This window comes from Trachurus trachurus (assembly GCF_905171665.1).
Source record: "Trachurus trachurus genome assembly, chromosome: 14".
Lineage (NCBI taxonomy): Eukaryota > Metazoa > Chordata > Actinopteri > Carangiformes > Carangidae > Trachurus > Trachurus trachurus.
The window spans coordinates 10391700-10404852 of record NC_139903.1 but is presented as its reverse complement, the minus strand read 5'-3'; the positions used below and the strand labels follow the sequence as shown (position 1 = coordinate 10404852).

Here is a 13153-nt window from a genome sequence, read left to right as displayed (position 1 = left end):
TGTACTGTAAATCCTTAGAGTAGGTGCTGATATGTAAAAACTTTGACCTACTTGTTGAGGCATAAAAAAAACACCATCTGGATCAAAGTGGTAGGTAGACACTGGTCTCCTTTTAGCCACACTGCTAAAACAGCTAAAACACTTAACTAAATCAACAGATTAGCACTGAAATGCTTGGTGAGACTTCAAATAATAACATTGAGCTCAGCATTCGAGACTACATTTTATTTAGGTACAGATCAGTAGAGCTGCTTTGTTGTGAGACTTTAACACTGATTCATTTTTAAACTACTATTCTATTCAACAGAAAAAGGTTTTTACCAAAAGTATAAAAAGCACAACAACAGCAACAACTGAAAGGAGGAAAAGCGGAAATGAGAAAAAGTCTGTGCATGTGTTACTGTCCAATTAGTACATAATGCTTTTACAGAAGGACCTTTGTGAGTGCAGAGTGCTTGTTGGTGAGGCTGAATGAGCAGGAGACAGGAGGCAGGACGGGGAGGGAGACAGTCTCCATGGTGCTGACGGTACAGTGAGGGATCCCAAACTGTCCATTAATGGTCTTACTTGGACCCATTTTATTAGAGACACAGCCAAGCCTGGGCTTTTGGCTGCAACAAGACCATTACATTAAGATAATTGGTTCCCAACAAAGGTTAAAAGAATGCATTTTTCAATTCATTCTGCGGCAGGGCATTAGTTTTCAAAAAAAGGCGACCGCGGCGGGAGAAAGACAAACAGCTCCGTTTGCCAGCATCCGAGTGTTCTCACATAAAAACTATAAGATGTTCGACTTATTTCAGAGCCGTCAGTTTCTCACTGAACACTCTGGACTCTCAGCTCTGAGTTACGGCGCTGTTGACTTTTCATTTTTAATCACCTTGCATGAAATATTTCTCCTGGACGATGTGAAGCAGTAAAGCCTGTTTGGAGATATATTAACGCTCAGACAGCGCTCCCTCCCGTCTGACAAAAAGAGGATTGTGTTATGCCCATTCACTTCCCACTTGGGTGACCTCCTCACACTCCGGTTTCTCTTAGTCATCACTGCTGCTGTTACTTCTGGCTGCTAAAAAACATAGTCATAATCACCGGGGACCGCGAATTATGACCCAGCTCTCGTTGTTTAGGTGCTGGTAGTGAGGACAACAGTGTTGCTTAGAGACAACATTACCTCATCCTGCATTAGCATGCACTGCTGAGTCACACCGAGGAGGACCCAGTGGTGCATGTTAAAAGAGGACATGCAGCCAGGCAGATGGGGGATTATGGTGAGATGTCAGCAAATCAGGCTCACTTGAAACAACATTAGCCAACATGGTTAAAAAGCACAGCCTTGGTAATGCAGGGTCCACAAGCTGGATGTGACCCACGGACCGATTAACACAAGACAACATCGAAGAAGAAATATTACATATTAAAAATAATTGCTTGTTTTTAGGGAATATTATCATTTGACAAGAGGTTATAAACTGACAGTACATTAGCATCCATGACACTTGATCCAGAGAGCTTATGTTAAAAAAAACAAAACAAAAAAACCCCTGACATGTATCACTGCACCTGCTGTTGTTGCTCATCCATAACTGAAAATGTGTACGTGAGCCTGGTCGGGAGGCTTGATGAGGGAAAGAGTACAGCTTAAGCTGGGAAATGGAGCACGTAGTATCTGCACTCAGACGCCATCGGAGCCAAATATAGGCAGCGGTCCCCTTGGCGCCCTGCACTAGGACTTCTAAAAAGCAGAATATTTAAAATGCTATGGCTGGCTGTAATTCAGACTGGTAAAAAAAAAAGAAAAAGGTGAAAACTGAAGCTGTTGCAACTGAAATAAAATGATGTAGATGTAGAGCTACAGTCTAAAAAAAAAGGAGGGAAAAAAATTTGAAAAGCATTATCAGAAGCATTTTTGAATTTGTCATGAGTCAGGGAGTGTAGCCAGTTAGCATTTAGCGCTGTTGCCTGAGCAGCAGCTGAAATGTGAACGTGCAGCTAGTGAGCTGTGTGAGCTGCTCTGCTGGGGAACAGACCCAACGTGTCCTGCTTAGAGTGCCATAGTTAACGTGCTGTTCAGACTGGGAGCTGCATTAAACAAGCTGTGCTCCAAAAGTAGGTGCATGAGTCACCGGCAGCAAATGCAGCAGAAGATACTGTGTCACGTTTCCTCTATGAAGCCTTCAGGATCAGAATTATAGAAAAAAAAGGAGGAAGGGAGGGGAAAAGAGAGAGAGGGAGCGCTGAAAGACCCGTGAATAACACTCTCTGACTTGTGAGTCGTGACTTCCGCTTGGAGCAGCCTGTCTGCGAGGACGAGCACGTGTGCAAAAATGCACACACTCACAACTCCAAGCATGCACCGCGGCTCGCATGCACACACGCACAGCGGCGGCGGGGTATTAAATATGGTGGGGAATGCCTACAATTTGCCTGCAGGAGAGCTGAGCTAAGAGACATCAGCTGTCAGTGAAACTATGAGGCTGCACAAAGAGGAAAATACAAAAAGCAGAGACATAATTGTGTGACAGGATGTGTGTGAATGCAGGGGGAGGGGGGACGTGAACGACTGCAGAAGCTGAAAATGCAGCAAGGTGACTAAAATGAGAGCAAGTCTGACGTCCCCTCTGGCTCCTCATCTTAAGATTCAGCCTCAAAAAACTTTGTTACACAACATGTTACACGTCCACTCCAGTCTTCACACACTGCTACTCAGGAAACAGAGTCCTTTTTCAACAATTATAATATCTAAATTGATAATAAGAATAAGAATCATCCAGAACACTTGTAAATAGGCTGCTGCACCCTGCAGTTCACTGCAGCCCGAGTGGAAACATGGTCCAATTGAAAACCACAAAACAGAAACAACAGATAGCGACCCCGGGCTGAGAAAAACCCTCCTCCCTCCACTTTTCCTTTGTCTAGTTCTCCAGACACATGATGCTCGGCTCCATTAAGCATCAGACAGACACACCATGGAGGGCACAGTGCAAGTTGCCCATCACTATTTTGCTGGTGGCATCTTAACTGTGGAAGAGACTTTACAAATCTCTCTCACTTCACTGGCTTAAATGCTTTTAGCTGCCCCGTTCCTTTATCTGCTGCAGCGACTTCTTATTTTAGTGGAGCAGCGTTGGATATTGTGTTTCCTCCATAGTCCTCAAACAGAAACAAACCTCTCAAGTTAATGTTTTGTTTTACTTAGCAAAATTCTTTAAGGCGCTGAGTAATGGTGTAATTTCTGAGGCAGATAACGTGTAAATAATGACATAAAACAGGGTTTCCAACTCTTTCCAACTTTCTGATACAGAGTCAGTCATGTTGTATGGGTGATACTGTTTATGGTCAACCAATGCAGTTTGGTGTTCATAGGACATGTAGAGTATCAAACATATGAGAAACTACCATTTTCATATCAAAGTGCACATGAAATCTAGATGTAATCTGGTTTATTTTCGTTTCCTTGGTTTAAATAGCAAAAAAATAAGTATAACACACTGGTCGACTGGAGAATACCGTCAATACAGGGCAGTTTTGTTGCTGTTCATTAATGTAACATGCTGCTTATTATTTTTCTGCCACATGTGTAAAAACCTCTGCTACCACAGATGCTGAATGGTGATGAATCATACTGTACTTTCGGTCTTTACTGTACTCTATATACTGTACTGTCCACACTAAAGCTTTGTGCACATTCCCAACTTCCTGTTTTCTCCTAGGTCATGTCACTGCCTTGAATCTCACTGTAGGGGATTGAGTCAAAATCTATCAGTTTCTTTTAGAGGAGTGCTAGTCTTATCTGTACAGAGTGTGGGTGGCAGCTGCTTTCAAATGCAAATATTTGGTTATCCACCAAATTGGCAAATTATTTTTTTTCCATATTGAACACAGATAAAAATAAAAGCATGGCAGAACGATGACGAGAATTTGTTCCTCTGGCCTCGGGTCGGCTCCGCCTGGGTGTTTCACAGCAACGCTTCAACTCTGCACATGCTCCAACATGAGGTCATATCTGGAAGTTGTCTTGGCTTCAGTTCTCAGACATGTAGGTTGATGTCAGGACAGATGGAGATTGGGACTATAGCTGTAGTTTTTTAAGGGCTGATGAGGACTATTCATCTCACCTGAAGGCTTTCATCCTCCTTCACCAGTTCCTTCTGGGGGAACAGGTCCTTGGCCTTGATGTACTCCAGACTGGGAGGCCCCTCTTCACCCTGTCACACACAGACACAACGCAGAGGTCGTCAGATAAATACTTCTGACATATTGAGCTAGTACAGTTTAGTGACAGCAATGTCAGACCACAAAGAAGAGCATTAACGTCAAACGCAAAGGTCACACTCTGTGTTCCGTATTGAGCATTTATCAGTGTGGCAGGATGCACGCCAGGTGAAATTTCACAACCCTCACCGACATCTAACTCATCACGTAGCAGATTAAATATTGACCACAGGAGATCCGAAAATTCGCTTTTTAATAGGCACACAACCTTGTGCTGGGTCAATGAGGCAATCTATCTTAAATGTTTGCCATCTGATCAGCATAATGCACCGATTGATCGATAACGATGCTGTAGGAAGAATAAGACTTTTATGCATGTTTTATGTTTGCTTTGGCTCAGTGCCGGTTGTTATTGCAGAGGCAAATGATAGACAGAAGTGGGCAGCAGATACCAAAGACCTACGTAGACTTTGTCACTGGGTGTTGAGCAAACAATGATGCTGGGTCTTGGTTAAGTATTTCAGACAAACATGAACTTTTTTTTTTTTTTTTCACGAGGCGCTGCCATTGAGAGAGACTTTGGATACCCTATGACCAAATACAAACTAATTCAATGTGACGTTTCTACGGCGGCCCGGCTGATAAATTCATGCAAATGGAGCCTTATCAAGTGCACACCTGTTATAAGGGGAGGTTGACTAAAATTAGACCGCAACACCTCAAGAAGCAGCGCGGGGAAGAATGAGAGAGGAACAAAGGGGGCAGTCGACCCTGTCCTTGCAGCTTATGTGCCAGCGTCCTCTCCTACTGAGCAAACACTTACATCAGGTCATACTTCAATCACTAAAGAGAGAGAGAGGAGTGCAAAACGTAATCATATGATGAAAGTGGAGGACATGCACATGCCCTTTCCTCTCTGTGTAAAAAAAAAAAATCCCCTCCATTTACATGTATATCAGTATCCTGATTTTGAGTGTTGTTCTTGTTCGGCTGGTATTTGAGATGTGATTAATAAAAAAAAGGGAACAGCTGCTTCCTGTATATTCAATATGTGACTTTTAACATTATCCAGATTTTTGATCGCCTGATACGACAAGAGCAGGCACGTCCTCCACTCCTCCAACCTCCAGCCCGTCGTCTCTGTTATTTCTGCTGCAACTGAGTCACCTCAGCGGTTCGGGGACGAATCCACTTTGGTTTCTGGCAGACTGAACGCAGCTACCTTTAACTGCTCTGCAGGGTCTGGCCTCTCCAGCTGAACGTGAACGTATGTTGATGCCGTCTCTTCATGGAAACAGATGCTGAGCCCTGAAGCGGCACCAGAAGGAGGCAGAATGAATTTCAGCTGGGGTTCATTTCAGTGGAAACAAATACACTGATTTTGGGCTGGGTCTCTTTTCCGAGTCCCAGGACAAAGGACATGTCACATATTTTAGCGGGAAACTCCCTGATGTCCGACCATGCAGACCTCCCGCCATGTTTACAATCATTACATCTGTCATCCAAAGGTCCAAGCTGGCGATTAAACCTCATAATAAGCATACCACCCATTGAGCTGACTGGTAACAGATGGAGGTAGTGTCCCTGCAGTGACAACCCATTTCCTACAAGTAACCGACATTTCACGATTTCTAGAGCATTATAAGAAAATGACAGCCACAGCAACATTCATCAGCTTCCCTGACAAACATTTTGACAGACTCTGGATCAGTGCATATCTAGGCTCAGCAAAATGCTCCCCAACACGTCAGATGCGCATTTAAATGAGAAGGAAGAGAAAACAGTGTTACTTCTCATCATAATTTGTTAAAAGTTTACCAATTTCAAATGAAAAAATGTTGAAAAATGTACGAGTTCAGCTTCTGGCGACAAAGATGAAACTGTTTCTGCGCCTTCAAACCTTTTGAATTAGATTTTTTGCTTTTGTCATTTGGTTTTTTGGTCTTCTATATTTGGATATTCAGAGGGTCGGTCAGACAAAACAAGGTGCCAGGGAGATGCCATATTGGGCTCCAGCAAAACTAAAAGGTCATGATATTATAGACAAAAGAATCAATCATGAAATTTATTAGCAGATTAGTTGATAATGAAGAAAATTATCGGCTGTAGGTCTAAGACCCAGCGAGGTACAGATCCAAATCCTAGAGTCGGCTGGATGTAGGATTGTTCCCTGCTGCTGCCTTTGTATCGATGGCTTGTTCTGGGCATGGGAAGTTTGTGTGTGGGAAAGATTAACACAGTAAATCACTTCACAAATCCAGGCTACCTGCTACTTCTTCACCATAAATTGTTTCACCACTGAGCGCAGCGCACAACCATCTCTCACTGTGAAGTGTTGCATTTACCGCGGAACCGGTTGTGTATTTCTGAGAAGAAAATACTCCACTCAACATTAAAGTGCCTTAACTTCAGGCAGCTGAACTAGTCTGAACTTCTCCAAAATCCCTCGGCCACTGCAACGCCACTAATCTCTTGACCTCCGACCTGAGGCTGCCTTCGGGCGACAGGCTGGTGAGACAGCTGTGCATCATCCATTTTACTGATTTTCACCTGAGAATGGGCGGACCATGACAGCGGCCATCAGTCAGAGGTACCGCTGTGAGCGCTGGGTCATTATAGTTTGATCTAACACGCTGTTGCCGGGCAGTCTGAAGCACCACCATCCTCCTCCGTCCCTCCAGGCACAGACCCGCTGGCTCTCTTTGAGGGAATAAAGTTTATTGTGGTGTGTCAGACAGCAGCAATAAAGTACCTCAGAAACTCTCGTTATAAAGCTTCACACTTTAAGATTCAATGTCAATCAGAGGAGAGGAGCTCAATACTCAATAAAACACACACATATCTCCATGACTTCAGAAGACACGACTTACATCCGTTACCTTTGTACCTACAGCCATCAGACTGTACAACAGTGCCTGAAATCGAACGCACACACACACACAGGTCCCAGCTGTTTAATGACACATAGGATTTTTTAAAATCTTTTATCTATTTATTATATTTATTGTAATTATCATACATAGAACACTGATACAGCAACCTTTTTGTGTGTCTTGTTTTGTATCTTGTGTTGTATTGCCACTGCAGCACTTTGAATTTCCCCCTTGGGGGATTAACACTGCGTTGAACTTCAGAACAACTCGGAAGTCGGAAAAAAACGAGCTCCGAGTTGTCAAAAACGAATTGAACGGCGTCGAACTCGGAAATTACAGGTCGGAAACTTTGGTATCATTTCAGAGCTCAGACTTTCCGACTTGACGTCACGACAACATCAAAACATGGTGGACCTCGTCTTAAACTGATAGAATTTAGAAATTTTAAGTTATTTGTTGAGGTTTTAATGCATTTTTTTGGTGTATTATTGCAGTAGGCTATATAAAATATGTTTATATTAAGCTGTTATTGTTGTATTGTGTGAAATTGTGGTCCTCATAATGTGACGGAAATAACGTTTAACTGTTATCAACGCCATAACATTATATGTGCACTCATCTGCGGCTCTCCTCTCTTCATTTGCCTCCAAAATAAACTGCATATATTTTTCGTATTCAGCTATGAGCTACAATATGCCAAACTTCCTTTGGGTATCCATGTTTTTTCTCTTCCGAGTTCCTGCAGCGTGAACGCAATGATGTCAGAAGTTGGAAATTTCCGAGTTGGGAATTCCGACCTCCGAGTTGTTTTGAATGCAGCATAATAGAGTCCATTTCTATTCTATTCTATTCCGTTCCGTTCCGTTCCACCTGAAGACTAACTTTAACTTTAACCATAACTACTGTACCTGCACAACTTTAACTTCAACCACTTCCTAACCTTCAGAATTTGAATATGTGGACTTGACTTTAATCCCAAAATGAAAACCATGCATCCAAATGTGTAAACAGAATTAGGTTCCACAACATGAGTAATACCTGGGCTACACACATGCATATCAATAATCCATCCCCTCTTTTGTTCCAATACATCTGGCGCTGCTCTACCTGCTAGATACTTGGCATCGTTACCTCAGTTCTCTCTTGGAGCTGTCCTGACGTTGCGCTCCACAGAGGCCTGCTAGAACACGGTGTACTCTCAAGGCAAAGAAAACAACAACAAAAAAACAGCTGAATTAAAGTTGTGTGGATGTCGTACTGCCCCATAACACTATACATGCCAACGTTGTCGGCGTTGATCATGAAAACATCACAAGAGAAGATGCTCCCTGTTGTTTGGCTGCCAGGCAGCTGCGATAGACAACACAAAGGACTGAACGTGTCAGGTAAAGTATAACGTGGCCTGGGCTCCATTACTGCACAGGCAGCGTTAGGAGGAAGCTCTCCTGCAGACAACTTTGATATTTCATCTACACAAGTGCTTTCTTGCTTAAAAACAGGACCTAAAAGTCTGTCATTACATCGGCAAACAAACACAAGCAGAGAGGCACTTCAGTCTTCTGGGTTTTTTTGGTCCATTGCATGGTGTCCAGACAATCAGCTTACAGAAGATTAAAGCATAAGAGAAATGCTCTCACTTCCTACCGACTCACAAAGATGGAGCACAGCTTGTCCTGTGCCAAACACGTTTTTGCTTTGTCACTGCTGTGAGCCTGCACACCCTCCCCCACCTTTGTCCAACGAGCAATCAAAAAGCAGGAGCTGACAGACATGCGCACATGTACGCATCGCCTCCGTGCATCTATCAAATATAAATGTCAGGGGTTGATAGCACATGTAATATCTTGATAACGTGTGTTATTGCCATATCAGCCAGCAGCTGAGTGGATAGCTCTAATGTAGCTGATTGAAGTGTGTGTGGTGAGAAACATGCAGAGCTCATTTACACTACACTACATGACAAATAAAGTTTTAATCGTTCTAGTGGAAGCACGTTTGAACGACTGTGTCCAGGGGGAAAAAAACCCCAACTATTTCCAGGAATTTCTGCATGTGTGTGAATGGAGGAATGAGCAAAACTGACAGCGTGAAGGTAGAAAAGGTAGAGAGAGATTGAAAAAGACACTGGCACAGTATTCATGAATAAGTGTCTGGTTGTCATGGATACGACCACCTCTTTTTAGAGCCCGAGTCCCTCTCTCTCTCTCTCTCTTTCTCTCTCGCTAAAGCTTTGGGAAACAATTTGCTGTCCTTACTCACCAGATTATTTACTTAATCTGACCGTGGCTTTGTCCTAGAGTTGTGCAGATTAGAGAACCACTACATGCTGCAAAGGTGACCTCCTGAATATGTGGGCTACATCCCATCCACTCGTGTGTCCGCCGGTAGTTATACTTGCTGTTTATATGACATATTAAATACAGCAAAAACACAGGTTAGGATATTGTCTAAATCACAAACAAGAACAAACTAAATGAGGCGACACAGAGTAGGAAAACTACAATGGCAGATGGAAGAAGAGGAAGCAAGGACAAGGCAGAGTGAAGGTCACCAAATATGATAATAAGAACAACAACAACCAAAACAAAGATTTTCTCCGCCAAGAGTTCAGTCTAAGCAATTGGTAAATATCAACGATGGCAGAGTGTGACGAATCTCTTTTAATGCATCTCTCCGTCGCTGCCGTCTCTCCAACTTAATATTTAATAAACCACCGTCTTCTAAATGATCAGTCCCATTTTAGGCCTGTGACACGCTGCGCTCCAACATCCAACAGGAAACTAAGGCTTTCTATCACTAAGCAGAAGTTGTGTAAAAGTTTAAAGGAATAGTTCACCAAAAAATGAAATTCGGGAGGCCGGTTCGTAGTCCAACGAAAACTTTATATGACAGTAATAGCATCCGACACAAACAGGTCCATAAAACTACACAAAAACCTTGAAATATTCCTCTACACCGCTCGTCCGTGGCAGTCCATCTGCAAAGTGTCCTGAAGCGATATAGTCCAGAGTTTACCCGAAACAATGTCATTAAGGTAAGTTCGGTCACGTCTACCTGCAACGTGTGAACGCGAGAGCGCGCACCAGGCAACTTCAATACAGGACTGTTTAGGCTGTAAAAATGTCCTAAATGACGTAGTTTTGAGTAAACACTGGACTATATCCCTTCAGGACACTTGGATTGCAGCGGACGAGCAGTGTGGAGGAATATTACAATCACTTTGTGTAGTTTTATGGACGTTTTTGTGTCGGGCCCTATTACTCTCATATAAAGTTTTTGTTGGACTACGAACCGGCTTCCCAGGTCTCCAGATGCACTTTGAGGAATAAAAACTACTCCTCATCAGCATGAGGGTGAGTCAATAATGACTGAATTTTCTTTTGTCTTTTGGTGAACTATTCCTTTAAGCTACAAAGTTGAAGTTAACTCTCAGTACTGTGCCGGTTCCTCAACAACAAAAACATACACAAACATTAGAGGATGCCACTGGTAACAAGAGAGATTCTCACATCATTAGGATGTAAAGAAAATAGATTAAACAGCAGAAGGAAACTCAAGCTGTGGATGTGACAAAACACAAAGTGCTAGCTAAGCAACACTCAACTCAACACTTTTCTTCTCAATTAAAAAAAAAAAAAAAAAATCCATCCTGCTCTGTGTCATATTGCTGCCTCTAGTCCTTTGTCAGGATGCTGTGGTCATGACGACTTCCTAAACGTCACAACACACCGACCGTCACCTGCTGTGTCCTTTTTTTTTTCTTTCTTTCCACATCTGTCACTGACTTGGGTGTCGTGTAGAGCGATGATGAGGCCCGACACCAGACTGTTCACAGGTACAGATCAGATGAGGGTGCAATAAGGTAAACAGCCTGAAGCACATGCCCCCTCCCAAAAAAAAAAGAAGAAAAGCTTTTGGCTGTACTTACACTCTTGATTCGTTTAGCTGGTGGGTATAATAGAATCTGAGTCATGGAAAAATCTTAACCAATTCAATTAAGCTTTTTATGGCTCCATTTAGTGCAGACAACATATCACAGAGGCAGATAAACATGATATATTGGAACAGCAACAGAGGGTGTTTTTTTTTTCCGCAGCTGAAACACAACAATAGCGCCGCCGTTGATGATGATGATGATGAAAAGTTGGCAGAGTCGTGCGGCTCTCTCTTCCACATGAGGAGACTGACAGGGGCTGTGATCCACTGAAGTAACACAGGACCTCCTGGATACTAAATTATACAGACACTGACGCAGGAGAGGAACTGCTGACTCAGCTGCACTACAGACGTATTAAAGAGAGATCATAAATTGTGTAGCGCCTGGTCACAACGTCAATGTCTGCTCACAGAGAAAAGAAAAGCAAAAAAAAAGAAGAAAAAAAAAGCAGCTGCTCGTTTCACTCTCCCTGATCGCTCAGATAACTTGACAATGCTTTCTCTGGAAGAGCTAGTGATGGAAATTACATTAGAGCCGTCTCAATATTATTACATCCATTGTTGCTGACAATTTTAGCATTACACACAAAGCATTTCTCAGTCAAATGTCATCTATACATAGTATGTCCTGTTCATGTCATACCATGAATCTGCACTCTGCCTGTTGCACAGCTGACATTAACTCTTCATGGTTCAGCTTGTGGTCATCTTTTTTTAAACCGATTTCTGCTGCCGAATACTAGTATCATCTGATCGTTTTAATTGTGTAGTTGTTATTCTTTATCCTAGGCCTGCCATATATGAGCAACATGTGCGATGACACTGTTCAATATTGTGATGACGATATGACTTGCGATTACAAAGCAAATTGCATATTAACCATACAGTACCTGAGTCTTTCTGTGTTAATCGGTACCGTGCTAATAGATACACTGAATAGAATAACAGAAAAATATTTTGAGCATACTTTTTTTTGAACAAATTGAACATGAGTAATCAATCACTTCTTAACAAAACGTTAATTTAACCCTCTCCTATACTCATCTCATTTTAGGCCTTTTGTGATGTGTTTTTATCGTGCAAGTTCATATCGCGATTACGATTAATCGGTCAGCCCTAATATTAGTTTTTTTTGGAAACAAACTTTTGAAATTGCAATACATCATCTTACCCTTGTGAAAGAGGTCTTGATCTCAGTGGGTCTTTTATCTGGTTAAATAAAGGTTAAATGAAAATAAAACTTACTGTTACCCAATATGTTGAAGTATACCATATCGTCACCCTCCTCCTGGGTATTGTATCGCCAGATTCTTGCAGATACACAGCCCCATTAGAATCAGAGCTAATAAGCAAATCTTAACATGATAAAATAATAAACTGAAACAATGAACCTGGTAAACTATAACATGTAAGCATTTGTCACTGTGAGACATTAGCATTTAGCACAAAATACAGTGGCAGGGCCTTCAGGATGGCTCTAGTCATTGTCTTGTTATGAAATACATCATTGGTATCTGTTTGCTTAGATCTGTTTCATACATTTTTACGCATTGTATCCACTACCCAGGATTGGATTTAATTTCAATCTAACAACACATTATTTGAGTGTGTATTTTGAACCATGGTGCTTACCAGGTGCTGGTTTTGTCAGGCTCAGAAAAATGCAGGACAGAGCTACTGTGTCTGTGCTGTTTTTACAAAGTTTGGAAGGGGAAACATGGATCAATACTGAGGAAGAGAAGACAGATGACTGTGGACTGTTAAAATTTAAAGGAGACTCGCTGAAAGTTGGTAAATAAATGGGCCCGGACAAATCGGACATCACTGAAAGGTCAGTCCGTCACTTGTGAATTATCAGTTTGATTTGACCCTAAAAAAGGTGTGAGACTGAGACCGAGACCGACTTGTCTTGTTCCTAAGCCGTCAACAACCTTTCCACCATCATCATCATCATCATCATCATCATCCGTCTCCAGATTCAAACTCAGACGAGCACCTGCTCCACATCAGCCATCTCCAAAACCATGGCCGCTGCTCGATGCAGGTTCTCCACTGCAGCGAACAACACTACACAGCTCTCAGGCTGCAACAGTACAAGTGCACAATGTGCTCACTCCCAGCAGCACACG

The 13153-nt window shown here is 42.4% G+C and overlaps 1 protein-coding gene across 7 annotated transcripts in view; it reads right to left on the bottom strand.

Moving 5' to 3' along the window:
* mtmr4 (myotubularin related protein 4) overlaps positions 1-13153 on the bottom strand; it is a 45336-nt gene that overhangs the window by 17950 nt on the left and 14233 nt on the right. For all 7 annotated transcript variants that reach the window (XM_083987113.1, XM_083987112.1, XM_083987114.1 and 4 more), the window contains one exon: positions 4119-4208. In XM_083987113.1, coding sequence (XP_083843239.1) covers positions 4119-4208 — 90 coding nt within the window. The remainder of the gene's footprint in view (positions 1-4118; positions 4209-13153) is intronic.